The following is a 13,508-nucleotide window of genomic DNA, read 5'->3' on the forward strand; positions in this document are numbered from 1 at the left end:
TGACATACATACATTGTTAACGCAGTATAGTATGAAAAACTGAGAAACTCTGAAGTATAGTTGTCTCATTCAGTTTTCATTGAGCCGGCAAACGAATAAAACAATACTTTAGGAGTATGTTGTTTTTAAGCAACAAGAGAGAACGTTTTACAATTTGTGAATGAATACTTGTTTTTTGCTGTTAGACTACCAAATGACGAGCCTCCTGTTATAAAAAAACCATAAATATACATAATTAGTTTAAATTTGTTTATTTTAAATTAAGAGACTACATTTTTGTTTGTTTTCAAATATTTACATAAATATTTAAAAATTTATTACTAAATTAAATAACATAGTTTCTACAATATTTGTTTTATTTATATTATTATCTAGTAAGTTAACATGATAAAGTTGGCAAGTTAACATGATTGTGCTCTCTAAAATTGGTCGAAACCTGTAAAAGAGAAAAATATGTATTTTAATTTTTGAAATCTATTTATAAAAATATATCTAAAACAATTTGGTAAAAAATAAAATAAAACAAAAATAAGTGAACAACAATTTTTATGAAGTTTTTTTTTTTGCTAAAATACAAAACGACAGCTAAAATGGGATCGAAAGTGAACATGATTCATCACATTTTCATACCTTGAATTTAAAAACATGAAAGAATTTTTTTATATTAAGATATATTTTGTGTCTTATAACAAGTGATAATTTCTTTAATACTGTAACAATGATTTTTACCATTAATTGTTTGTAATTCTGATGACATTCCATCATGCTACAAACGCGTTGATGATTTTATTGTTGTTGTATTTATTGATTATTACTAAATGATATTTATTTACATATTAGATATTTACAAATAAAAATATTAAAAATAATCACGGCAAGAGATATGGCAAAAAAAACAGTCCAACATATAATATTGTCAGTACGAATTTTATGCATGTCTGTTTCAATTTGCCCATTTTCTGAATTTTTGGTCATTTGGATTTTATGGTCTAATACTTGAGTTGATAGAGAACCAGGTCCAATCACTATTATGAACGAGTCGACTGCATCTTCACTTGTATGTTGGTGTGTTATCTGTTCTATTCCAGCCATTCTCTGATATTCGTCCTGACGTGGATTTTGTTGCCTGATCAAATTGTACGATCGTCGTTGGTTGTACGGAATTGAGCAAGGGCTCGCTGGTGGCATTTTTTATATTATAGGTTATGCCCTATTGTAATTTTTGATTTCTTCACAGCTTGGCAGTTTTAATAATTAATTTTATCACAGTTTTAAATATGATGAATCACTTTTGTACACACACAGTGTATTTAAAACAAAAAAAAAATTGTCAAGCAAGCAATTTTTACCTTTGATTATTTTATTTTTGGGATAAAAAATTGCACCGCATTTTTTTAATAAACTTAATAGGTATTTCACAACACTAAGTCTACATTTATTTTTTTTTCACTATTTTATGTTTACTGTACCGCATACGAATAAAGACTAAAAGAGAATATAAAATTATTGCATTAAGTCTGATAAACTCACGCATACGTTCTTTTGTCATATGTGAATCATAAGTTGTTTGCGAACTATATCCGATATGTTGTCCTTTCTCCAAACGGCGCGTTAATCCGTTATCTTCATACGCATTACAAAGAGCCGTCCATATCTCACGTGCTGTCGAGGCGCCTTGTATGTGTGTGTAACATGAGGTATCAATGGCCAATTTCAATTTATTTCCAAAAAAACGATCATAATAATGAAAAGAATAGGATAAAAAGTGTTGCACTAAGTCAAGAGAGTATTTGATTTACACATGTCTGCACTGCTTTTATTAAATACATAGGTTTTGTTATATAAAATCGGAGGAAATAAACACCTGCATACAAATGTCTTTCATAGAATGTTCAATCTTGTTTGTATTTTTTGATATGTTTGTGAACAATTTTCTTAATACAGATAGGCTTGTATAATATACGGATCAAAAGCTTCATATAATTTCACACTATAAATGATTAAAATGATTGACATTGGCAACGCTTTTATAATTCAAATGCAAAATGCAATCGAAGAAATAATGAAGTATTTAACTCAAATGTGTGTCACCTGTGACCTATTTTTTATTAGTTCTTATTGATCTTCGTAGTTCAGTTTATAAAATAAAAGACAAACTTTTTGATATCTTTAAAATTAATTATAAAAATTTAAATGAAATTAATATTTTTAGTTGACAATGCAAACTGCATTCAGATTACGATGAAGAAATTGCTAAACATATTTGTTTCTGTGAAAGTGGTTTTTGATCAAATTTTTATTTACAAGTGAGACTTTAGAAAATTTTCTTTATTTTGTGATAAAAATGTTTGCTGATTTAAAATTACCATGAAAAAAGATTATTTCTGGTTTCTCGAGATAAGATCACTTAACAAAATTAGTGTTTTTTTTATTTTTTTGTATCAGTTTCCATCTAAATTTTAAAGAACCAAGTAAAAATGAAGCATATTTTAATATATTTTATCGCCTCCTTACTTACATGCAGTGCTCGATTTCCTTCTGCATTAAAACTACGCTCTGACTGTACAAACCCATCAAAGAGTTATTGCATAAACGAGAAGCAGTATGTACTGTGTGATAGTACAAACGAACGAGAATCAGCGATATTCAGCTGTCCCATTGATGGTCAGTTTTGTTCGCATGACGATCCCTCGTCTTGCAGCTCTTCCACCAAAAATAGCAATACTCAATGTGGACAATGTCTTACTGGAACTACGGGTCATGCATGTCTCAGCTTGATTTCCTTCAAAGTTTGTAAGGAAGGGTCGGCTGGCAAGGCGGAACCTACAGAGGATGAAAAATTTTGCCCTAACGGACTTTATTGTGATGTCTATCATCCAAATCGAGAAAATCCTTGTCGCAGATATACGGGACAGCAATTTTTGTGCTGGAATGAATACAAGGCGCCAGCTCCTCCAACTGCTGACGATTTTTGCGCCAACATTGGTCAAGAAGGGAATCATGAGTATGAAGAGGATACTGATTGTACTAAGTAAGATAAAAATTATTTAATAATATTAAACGTCGTTATAATTTTAATTTTTTAAGATTTCGTGCGTGTTCTAAGGACGAATCCACGGGGAAATGGAGTGGCAAAATAATGACCTGTCCATCGAAAACATTTTATGATCCTCAAATTCGGGTTTGCGTGCCTCCCGTCATTTACAAGTGTCGCAAAAATCCATGAAAATAGTTCTTCAAGGACACATGTTATCTTTATTATATATTTACTATATGATAAAAAACAAATCTTAATCCCTTACTTGGTATTTGCACAAACTATCGTAACAATGAAATAAATAAAGTTTTTGTCATTTATTAGAATGTCTCTGAACAAGTGTGTTGTAATCTTAATTTTAATCAATTTTTATCCAATTGTTTGTCAGGATGTTGAGATTTCATCCACGGAAGGATCATCAACAGTGTCTTCGACTGTGGCCATAAGTACTTCGACTGATGCAATATCCTCTACTCCGGCATTTAATGTCACAGTTTTTCCAACTCTTTATTGTCAAACATCAGGTTTGAATGGGACTATGGCAAACCCATCAGATACAACGTGCAAAACGTTAGTCATAAAACACACAGTAAATAAAATCTGCAAAATATTTATCCTGGTGAAATTCAACTTTCTTTGTTCTAAAACAAAATCTATTATTTTTATTGCGACTTGACCATTAAAAATTTTCCAAAAATCTAAAGTTGGGTGAATTCATACTCGCATACCGTAGAGAAGCCGAAAATGTGATTTTCACGTCTCATAATCTTAACTTATTCTCTCTAACTTACACTACTCTTAAAAGTTGTGAAATAAAAGTCATGATTTTTTAACAGATACCTTCGATGCATCCCCCAAATCAAAGGAGGTGTCTACGTTGGAGTAGTTGGAATGATATACCGATGTCCAGGAAGAACCTATTTCAATGCTCTATTAGTGCAATGTGGACTTTCAAATAGTTGTGTACAATAAAATACACTTTATTTAATCGCACATTTTCACTTTCTCTTGTTTGATCAACAGGTGTTTTATTTACGAAATACCATGCAATGTTAAGTTTAAATACATAGAATATGAAACATTACATCTAAAAATAGTTTAGCACGAAATTAGCATTTCATGAATTATGCTGACAGAAAAAATTACGTGAAACAATAGAGTCGAGAATTTTGAAAAAAAAAAATAATCAATATCATTCTACTCTCCATTCACCATATATATGCATTCCATTAAATTACCTTTCGATCGTATTTTATTAATGGAAATTGCATGCGGCACGAGCCGCAACCAACACAACGAAATACGACAAAGTTTCACACATAGTTCCGATAGTACTACCTACTTAGTCCCCATGATTTAACAATACATTCCTAGTAGATAGGTACTCTATTGGTATTTGTTCATGCTTATAAATATTGAATGCATGAAACGTGAATATTAGTCGGTACCTACAACTGTAACACAAAAAAGTTATTTCATTGTTTGCGCCTTTGCGGGACGATAAAAATATAAAGACATTCAGTTGTTTTTCGTATTTCGTCCTGGAAATTTCATCATATAATCGACCGGGGAAATTTTTTCTATAAAATGGATTAATATCATATTCATTAGTGCAATAAAGTCATTTAATCAATTGAATATGTGTTAGTGGACGTGCGGCGACACTGTAAAGTGTGAATCAGATCGTTGTTAATCATTTGACACGCAGATACAGTATATACAATCGAAATAATTATTATTGTCGATAAGGGAAAATGTAATGATTTTTTTTACTCATAAAGTGAATGATATTTTTTTTTCTAATTTAAATTGTTTTCTAATTGTTTTTTTAAACTTTTGGGAAATTAAAACGTTTCATCTTCAGAATTTGATAAATTAAGTATGTGTCGAAAGCCAATTGAGCAAAAATGGAAAATTAAGTAGCAGTATTTCAATCAAAATCGCACCGATTATTGCATTATCCTTTCAATTTATTAGAAATAATGTTGTTATTTATTTCTTTCTGTGTAGTTGAAAATAAAACAGCTATAGGTAAGATGGCTCATATAATCGCGGACGAAGTACGTGTTCTGCAAAAAATTGAGGTGCATACGAACGACGTTACTTGTATGCAATTTCATGGAACCAACATTCTCTGCACTGGCTCTGGGTAATAGACATAAATACGTTTGTTTACACTATACACGTAGATATCAAATCAAATATCGTTAAATATTAACGCCATGCTTAGTTTATTTTTAAACTATTGTAGTAACTGTTCTAGTTGAAAGCTCTTTTGGGACCTGTTGATCATTTATGATGTATTTTCAGAGACAAAACCATTCGTGTGTTCAAATGGAGGTCCGGTGATGGATTTGTCGAAGAACCCTTTTCTCCACTTCGAACCAAAATGTGGGTGACTGATATGAAAATTTCACCAAAGGTACTTAAACTTAAGAATAAGTAACGATTATGATTGAGTAAACCTTAGTATTGCTTGATTTGCGGTCTCTAAAGGGTCTTAATGTTCCTCGTAATATTTGTAACATTCCTTAGTAAGCGTCGGGAGTGAGTTTTACCCTGTTATAATCCTGCGCTTAGGATGATTCTCAGTTGTCAATTCAATCAATTGTCCCAGAAGGACCAAAGGGTTTTTAGCAAAATTATACCTAAAAGGTGTTATTTTAAGTTTTGGATTAAAAATCACTTTTTGATGCGAGTTTATTGATGGATGGTGCCATGTAATTGAATGGTAAATAGGGTGAATTGCAAGCCAACTAGATATTTTCTAGCTAAATCGGGGACTTGTTAGTTGAAGTGATTTTCTGTAGCTTAAGGTTTTATGTCTAAAGGCGATACATTTTTTCGCCGTTTTCAACAAAATTTTCATCATAAATTATAATTTAAACAAAACATTTTTGACTCAATATTTAGAAAACCGTAAAAAAATTTGTAAATCCCTGATTTACCCGTAAATTGGGGACGGCTGGTCAACCTAATGAATCGCCAGACCTGCCAATTCAAGATTTACAATTTCATTTGCCTTCGCGCTGATTCCCGTACAGTGCTAAGAGAGAAATAACCGGAATAATTAAATACATTTAATCGTGCTTCGAGCGTATTTTATTGCTAAAAAGCTCTAAATTAGCAGAAATATTTGCAGTTCAAGGTAAGACATGCATAAATGATGAGAAAATGTTACGTAAAAGATGAAAACTTTTGGCGGAATACTGCAAACGAATCAGACGCTTACTGTCTTGCACCCATTTTGTTTGCAAAAAAGCCATGTTTGCAAGGTTTTTACTGGCTTTTCGACATTCTAGACGCCGGTGATTGACATCGATTGTATTATTGTTCTTTTTAGATGGGCCGCACAAGCAAAAGCAAAAGTAAGAACGAAAAGGACCTTAGCGACTCCAATCCGAGTGGAAGTGAAGATGAGAGTGAAGACTATGTCGTGGAGAAAATTGTAAACAGGCGTGTGAACAAGGGAAAAGTTGAATATTTATTAAAATGGAAGGGATATGATGAAAGTCAAAACACCTGGGAACCAAAGGAGAACTTGGAGTGTCCAGAGCTAATTAAAGAGTTCGAGGATAAACGTAAGAGTGGCAAAGAAAAAGAAAAGGAAAAAGAAAAAGATTCCAAGCCCACAAAACGCAAGACTGATGAAGCACTAGGCACGTCGGATGATGAAAAAGAGGCAAAAAAACAAAAGTCCAACAACAAGAATAGTGTCGGGTCTAAAAACAAAGAAAACAATACAAAAGACAAGAGTGATGAGGAAATCGAAGAGGGCAAAACAGGATTTGACATGGGCTATGTACCCGAAAAGATCATTGGTGCAACAGACCAAGACGGAAAGCTATTGTTCCTAGTACAATGGAAGGGAAAGAATAAGGCGCAACTTGTCGAATCCAAAATCGCCCGCAAACATTGTCCAGATCTCGTCATAGACTTTTACGAAGCGCGGCTCACCTGGCAACAGGACTAATTTGCTCTCGAAAAACATCTCTTTTTCATCTTCAATTAATCCAAAATTAAATTAACCATAAATTAATTAAAAATAAAAATTAATTAAAATAAACGGTTTGTTCTATATTTTTCATCAAGCAAAAACTATGGTTTAAAAATAATTATTATGTACGATGTAGCTATTAATTATATGAAAATAAAAAACATAAGAGAATAAATCTGTTTAATTTTAAATTTAATTTTTTTTTGGGTTATACAAAATTTATTTTTTTAAAAGGGAGGAGTTCTTGCAAGCACTTCAGTGGATGGTCAGTTAATACTTTGGGACATTCAAAATGGAGAACAACAAGATATATTATTCCAGAATAACAATGAGTCTATTCGAACATGTGCCTTCAGGTAATAAGACACTTAAAAATTTATTTATATAAAAATACATTATTTAATTATTTACAGTCCGAACGGCGATGTAATTGTCACAGGTGACGATGCTGGTCACATATGCATTTGGGGACAATCTAGAACGATTGTCGAAGATATTAAATTTCACGAGGAAAGTATTACTACCCTAGCTTTTTCTCAAGATTCTGCCATCATGTTGAGTGCCTGCAGTCAGGGGAATATTCGGATGTATGACGTAGATAAAGGATTCAAAGGCACGTTTTTTTTTGAAAAGTTTTTTAATCTAAGCTAAAATTTTTGTTGATATTTTAGATCTTCAGCCCGTTTGTTCGCTTGATAGCGTCCATGATTTAGGCGTGACATCCGCTGATTTTTGTTCTGTTACTCACACTGACCCTTCGGACAATCTTACGCGATGCTATACATTTGCAAGTTGCGGTACCGATCAGTTGTTAAAAATTTGGCGAATTTATTATACTGGTCATGCTAGAAGTAATGATGGCGGCAAATTTGTAGTTTCACGTCTGATACCTAAATCACTTCAAGAGCATTTGTGTGGATCAGCTGCCATTTACCCTACAGAAATAATGAATGCGGAGTGCGTTTTATCGGTACAGGCACACGGGAGCTCAGTGACGTATCTTAAATTTAATGCGGCAGGAACCTTATTGTTCACTTGTGGAATGGATAAAGCAGTTAAAGTGTGGAATTTACAAGGAAATTGTCTGAGAACATTAGGAGAACATACCAGATATGTAAATACTATTGCCATTAACTTTGACTGTAGTTTAGTAGCATCCGGCAGTAATGATAGAACTGTTTTAATATGGGACATATCCGGGCAATTAACTAAGGAATCAAATTTAAGCAGTTTGAGGCAGTTGTTATTCAAGTTCGCATCAAACCAAGGTGAAGTTCCCATCGAGTATTTGTGCCCAATAACGCATGAAATCATGAAAGACCCCGTAATTGTCGAGGATGGCTTCAACTATGAACGATCTGCCATAGAGCAGTGGCTCAGTATGAAACAAACTTCACCAATGACCAATTTAGAACTTGCGACCACTGAAACGATTGAAAATGTTGTGTTACGAGGAAAGATTGAAAAATATCTTTTAGCCCTAGATTTGGATGTTTTTCAACAATAAACTATTATCATTATCCATTCCTGTATGCATTAAGACATTGATGACATTGTTTTGAAATATACAAAAGTGAAAAGCGTGCCTCTAAAAACAACTATATTTATTTTAATGAAAAATATCCAAGTATTCGCTAGAAGTCGGATACTGTTGTTCTAAAAGTCTGAATTTGTGAGCGAAACAGTTTCTTTCTTCCTTCATATCCAACTCGTCGTACAATTGAGCGAGGTAAACATATACATCCTTTGCTTTTGCGTACGCTTCTAACACCAAAAAGTCACTTGACGCCTGCTCCAATAAACCCAAACATTCTGATATTTTTTTAATTTTCACTTCGGTATCACTGCATGCTCCTATGAGACATTTACAAAACAAAAAAGTGACACGTGCCTTGTCGTATAAGCTTCCATTGACCAGCACAGTCTCTATCGCCACTTTTAAAGAATTCAATGCACGTTGTGGCATATTCATGGCCAAAAGAAAGTACGAAAAGTGAGCATCTATCATTGCCAATTCGTAAGTCAAAAATTTCTCTTTTGCTTCAGTTAAAGCCTCACTCAATAACTTGATTGCCTGTGGCAAAACTTTACGTGAGTTGATGACAAAGGTATTGGCCATCAGTAATTTAGCTTTGGCAAATACCATTGGAGGCAGACTCTCCTCTTCTAGCAGTTCTTCCAGCAAATTTTGGGCCATCTGAAGATTTCGATTGGCAATATTCAAACTTGCTCGTTGCAATGTCGCCAAATGTCGATCTAATCGGTACAAGTTATTGCATGCTTGTTCGGCTTCGTACCACTTTCCATTTATTATGCATTGAATGGAGGTGAGGTAGCAGTCTGTTATGACCCAAAAACGTGAAAGGGGAAATCGGGGGAATCGATGTTTTGCGTGTTGTAAAACAGTAGCTGAGAGATTATAATGACCCTGAAGACCGAGCCACAATGCGTTTGAACAGATGGCTTCGCAAATGCCATCGCTGTTATATGTTTTTCCCAAACGTTTTAAACTTGTGTGGAGCATAACTTGATTACAACATGCTGCAAGTTCATTTTTTCCGTACAAATTCCACAAAGCGGCGCGTTCGATTCTACTGATAGCCATCAGATTCATATGTGAATGTTGACAGATAAGGGAATCACTGCGCATTAAAACTTCGAATAATTTGGCTGGTAAAACTCCTGATAGTGCAGATTTTTTTACAAGAGCTTGATAAGCTACAGATGTATTAATGGCCGATGTTTTGTCCGCATCAGTGCTCGTCACATTATTTCCAGGCAGTTGAATTTTACCTTTAAAACAGAATTTACTTTAAATCAGACAAATTATTTGGTAATAAAAAGTACCTTCTTGAAAATAGGAAAGCCATGATTGTGCCAAATCCAGACAAACACGATCTCCATTTTCTTGCGCTAACATGATGCACTCCTTTAGACTTTGGATAGCCTCACTTGCATGCCCAAATTGTGTATGCAAAATTGCCAAATTTAAACTGGAATACTGATAACCTTTGTGATCTGCTACCGACCCACCCTTTAGAGTATTTCGATCGAAGGCACGTTTGAGGGCATCCAATGCATTGAAATAGTCGCGTAATCGAACACTGTTCAAGTAACATAAAAAATATGCCTGCGAATACAACGGATTATCTTGCATTATTTCGCACAATTTGTTCTGCAGTTCCTTCGGTGGTAATGCTCTTGTTTCATCACACAGCAGCAGTTCACTTTGTTGCGAAACAAATAACTCTGCTTGCTTCAGACTCCATTTACATTGATTTACGCGATCCACGTTGTTGTTCTTCACCAATCCAATCTCATCGTCGTCTAGTTTGATTGAGGGACCGATCGCCAGTGTGCGAATATCGCGTTCATAGTATTTTTTGATGTTTTTGTACAACGTTAAGACTTCAGAAAACGACATTTTATCCAAGGTGACATGAACTCTTCGCAAATAAAGCCCAACAATTCCACTTTGACTTACACCGCCATTTTTACTTGGCGGCTCAGACATTAGTTTGTCAATCATGGTTTGCAGATCGAATAAAGCCTCCATTCCGTTTTCACTGGTACTGATGTCCTGCATAATCAGCTCAAACCGCTCTAAGTGAGCTTTGTGGATACCGTATTGCTCGCTGGTTAGCAAACAATGAAAATCTCGATAAGGTAAATCTGGATGCTGGATCAACTTTAGAAGCAGCAAATGAAATTTCTTTCGGTAAGTTGCTGGAAACTCCTCTTTCTTTTCTGCTGCTTCCCGCTTCATCTCCAGAAATTCTTGTATGAGAAAAATAGTTGATATTTTGTGGGGAGTCAATGTATCACCTCTGGTGTTCGATTGAGCCATCGGGAGCCAAAATGAGACATTGTCACCTTCTTTTTTGTTGCTCATAATGATTGAAACTTTCTTTACTGTAAAAATAACGATTGAATTGTTAAATGCGAAACTTGACTGTTTGTTTTTAATTTTATCACAAGGGTGTTCCAAAAAATATTTTTGTTTGCTGTTTCTTTTTTATTATAAATTTTAAAAATATTATCATATGCATAGTTTTTCAGAATAAGAAAAGCTTTACAGAACAATCTGATACCTAAATTACTGAATTAAATAAAAGTTCCCGAAAAACATGCTAAAGCAAAAGTGACTAAAGTGTAACTAAAAGTGAATTTGTTACATCCTCATATTGGCAATCAAACGTCATTCAAATCTTTTCAAAAATTTCCGATGTTTTAACGGACAAAATAAATAATTATTTTACTAGAAATACAAACTTTTTCACATCATTAATTTTATTTATTTGTAGATTGAAATGATTATAAAAATTTTTGAAACATTGACTGATTTTTGTAAATGTCATGAGCGTGGTCACATGATGATGTCAAACAAGGAAAAAAAGATGAATAGCGAATAGTACATAAAGAGAGCAATTCCATGACAGTCTAAGCAAATCCCTACTGTCGACGGATAGCTCTCTTTATTTTCATATTCGATAAATTTTCCTTAAAGCAGCGAATTTTCTCTCATTTCAGCCGAGTAGATAGTTTCTCGCTCAACATTGCAGATCAACTAAACCGACAGTGGAGTTTAACAAAATAGTTGCTCTTATATTGCATCTTCTCCATACTACGTCTATATGATCACACTGAAAAAAATACAAAAAAGACAAATGTTTACACAAGTTTTTATCACATTTCAAACATCGGTATTTAATGAAGGAATTAAGGCCAGTCTGACTTTCATTCGGCAATACACAATAGACACAAACCCTTATCTTTAGCATGAAAGATGCAGCATTTAATGATCTCATTGTCTAAGATTCTAAATAAATATTAAATCTTTGATAAAAGTCGCTGCGCATAACCTTCTGATTTTGAAGCATCTTTACTTGGATCTTAATGATGCGCAACTAATCCACAGCATTTCGAGATGACACGTCTCCGTTTCTTTCTGAAATGGAACATTCCGTTGACAATTTCTGTTTAATTATGCAGCAAAGCTATGGTGTCAATCTCAACGTGCTAATTTGTAACAATCGTGCAAAGTTAATTTTAAACTTTTTTTTTTCAATATGAAATTTGAGATCAAAAAGTAGTTCTGTCTCTTATTTACCTTCATTCCATTAAAACAAACATTTAAATTTGTAACAGGGTCATGCAAATAATATTTAAGAATAAGACGAGTCGCACCTTTACTCGAGAATTTCTTTTGTCAGAGCTAAACAACATCAGGTACTCAAGTTGACACGTTGCAGATATATTTTTTCAATATGAATTTGATTGCTATAAAAAAAAACTCAACAATAGTCCTATTCTTTTTCAATAGAACTTGTCGTGTAATTTACTACTTTTCAAATCATGTGGTCAATGAGAAAAAAACTTGCGAAAAGAATAGGCTTTTACAAAATACTGAATATCGATAATATAATTCAGTGCGAGTCTAAAGTGAGGTACAAACATTACACACACTCAAATTTGAGATTGTGTATTGATATGTTATCGCACTTCAATATATATTTTATAATATTACCGATAAGAATTCATCAAAATCACTCAAGTGTTGGTGACTTTGATAAAATGTTTGTTGTACCTGCTAGTTATTGGTTTATTTAATACGTTGTTGATCAATAATAATAGATAATTATGCGAAGAAAAGTATTGCGTTACCGCACAATTTTTTTTTCTTTCCTTAAGGTTTATAAAGAAGATACAACACTATTCTTGATTTAGGTGTAATGAAGAAATGACTGTAAGATAAAGGTGATAATTGTCTTTTATAGGCTTTTTCTATCTTTTGCCTGCAACGTGAAATATTCATTTGTTTGGTGAACGTCGTGTGTCTGTATTTCATATGTATGTAAACTGAGTTTTGAAAAAAAGTAATCTTCGTATTTAATTGTTGGATTGAGCGTACTTTGTATAAGTTCTCAAGTAAAACAATCATTTTTACCCGATTTTTTAAAACAAAATACAAAAAAAAAACATGTCAGTAGTTTCAATTAACAAATATATGCAACAATACATGCTCTGAGTTATGGGTCTGTGAAGCACATTTGAAATTATGCTTAAATTCCAATAAGTTCGCATCTTCAATAAAAACGTAAATCCTTCAAAATACCTATGCTCTTAAATAATTTCCATGTAACTTTTATTTTTTGCATTCGATTTGTCACTTCAATTACTAAAGTTTATGGTTTTTTACACCATAATTATTCATGTAGTAAAATTGTTTATCATACGGCAAAAAAGCCACGTTTTGTTTTTTTAACTCTGTAGAAGCCTGTTTCTTGCTTTATCAAGAAGATTTATGAAAGTTACATAGTGTGCTGGCAATTAATGTCGCTTGTCTAAATTATAATTCTATCACAAACAAAGATAAGAATGTTGGTGCCTTAAGTATTTAAACTTTTTGTCTTATTGTACTATACGTTAACGAAGTTACGGTTTGGTAATCATTACGATATCTCATGCAAATGA

The 13,508-nt window shown here is 33.2% G+C and overlaps 3 protein-coding genes across 6 annotated transcripts; 2 read left to right on the forward strand and 1 right to left on the reverse strand.

Moving 5' to 3' along the window:
- The first annotated feature begins 3,327 nt into the window (after positions 1-3,327).
- On the forward strand, positions 3,328-8,619 carry LOC134829352 (WD repeat, SAM and U-box domain-containing protein 1-like). Of its 4 annotated transcripts, none has more exons than XM_063842398.1 (7): positions 3,328-3,626; positions 3,874-4,793; positions 4,902-5,186; positions 5,348-5,459; positions 7,269-7,390; positions 7,448-7,647; positions 7,706-8,619. In XM_063842398.1, exons 3-7 carry the CDS (start codon positions 5,020-5,022, stop codon positions 8,539-8,541), a joined length of 1,437 nt encoding a protein of 478 aa, XP_063698468.1. In that variant the 5' UTR covers positions 3,328-3,626; positions 3,874-4,793; positions 4,902-5,019; the 3' UTR covers positions 8,542-8,619. The 4 variants fall into 4 exon arrangements, with proteins under 4 accessions (XP_063698468.1, XP_063698466.1, XP_063698467.1 ...); XM_063842396.1 differs by having other exon boundaries at positions 3,331-3,607; XM_063842397.1 differs by having other exon boundaries at positions 3,331-3,607; positions 4,918-5,186.
- On the forward strand, positions 6,046-7,203 carry LOC134830709 (heterochromatin protein 1-like). Its single transcript, XM_063844269.1, has 2 exons — positions 6,046-6,185; positions 6,381-7,203. Exon 2 carries the CDS (start codon positions 6,381-6,383, stop codon positions 7,008-7,010), a length of 630 nt encoding a protein of 209 aa, XP_063700339.1. The 5' UTR covers positions 6,046-6,185; the 3' UTR covers positions 7,011-7,203.
- Positions 8,620-8,623: 4 nt separating the features above from the next.
- On the reverse strand, positions 8,624-10,987 carry LOC134829351 (anaphase-promoting complex subunit 5). The gene is made up of 2 exons (XM_063842394.1): positions 9,882-10,987; positions 8,624-9,827 (listed from the first exon to the last, which is right to left on the reverse strand). The coding sequence occupies exons 1-2, from the start codon at positions 10,924-10,926 to the stop codon at positions 8,644-8,646; spliced, it is 2,229 nt and encodes a 742-aa protein (XP_063698464.1). The 5' UTR covers positions 10,927-10,987; the 3' UTR covers positions 8,624-8,643.
- Between the last annotated feature and the right edge of the window lie 2,521 nt (positions 10,988-13,508).

This window comes from Culicoides brevitarsis, chromosome 2 (assembly GCF_036172545.1).
Source record: "Culicoides brevitarsis isolate CSIRO-B50_1 chromosome 2, AGI_CSIRO_Cbre_v1, whole genome shotgun sequence".
In the NCBI taxonomy this organism is placed as follows: Eukaryota; Metazoa; Arthropoda; class Insecta; order Diptera; family Ceratopogonidae; genus Culicoides; species Culicoides brevitarsis.

Coding starts and splice junctions, on each gene's coding strand:
- LOC134829352 (XM_063842398.1), top strand. CDS start 5,020: ATGTTGTTATTTATTTCTTTCTGTGTAGTTGAAAATAAAACAGCTATA. Junction 5,460..7,268: donor ATATGAAAATTTCACCAAAG/GTACTTAAACTT, acceptor TTTTTTTAAAAG/GGAGGAGTTCTTGCAAGCAC. Junction 7,391..7,447: donor ATTCGAACATGTGCCTTCAG/GTAATAAGACAC, acceptor AATTATTTACAG/TCCGAACGGCGATGTAATTG.
- LOC134830709 (XM_063844269.1), top strand. CDS start 6,381: ATGGGCCGCACAAGCAAAAGCAAAAGTAAGAACGAAAAGGACCTTAGC.
- LOC134829351 (XM_063842394.1), bottom strand. CDS start 10,926: ATGAGCAACAAAAAAGAAGGTGACAATGTCTCATTTTGGCTCCCGATG. Junction 9,828..9,881: donor GCTTTCCTATTTTCAAGAAG/GTACTTTTTATT, acceptor TCTGTTTTAAAG/GTAAAATTCAACTGCCTGGA.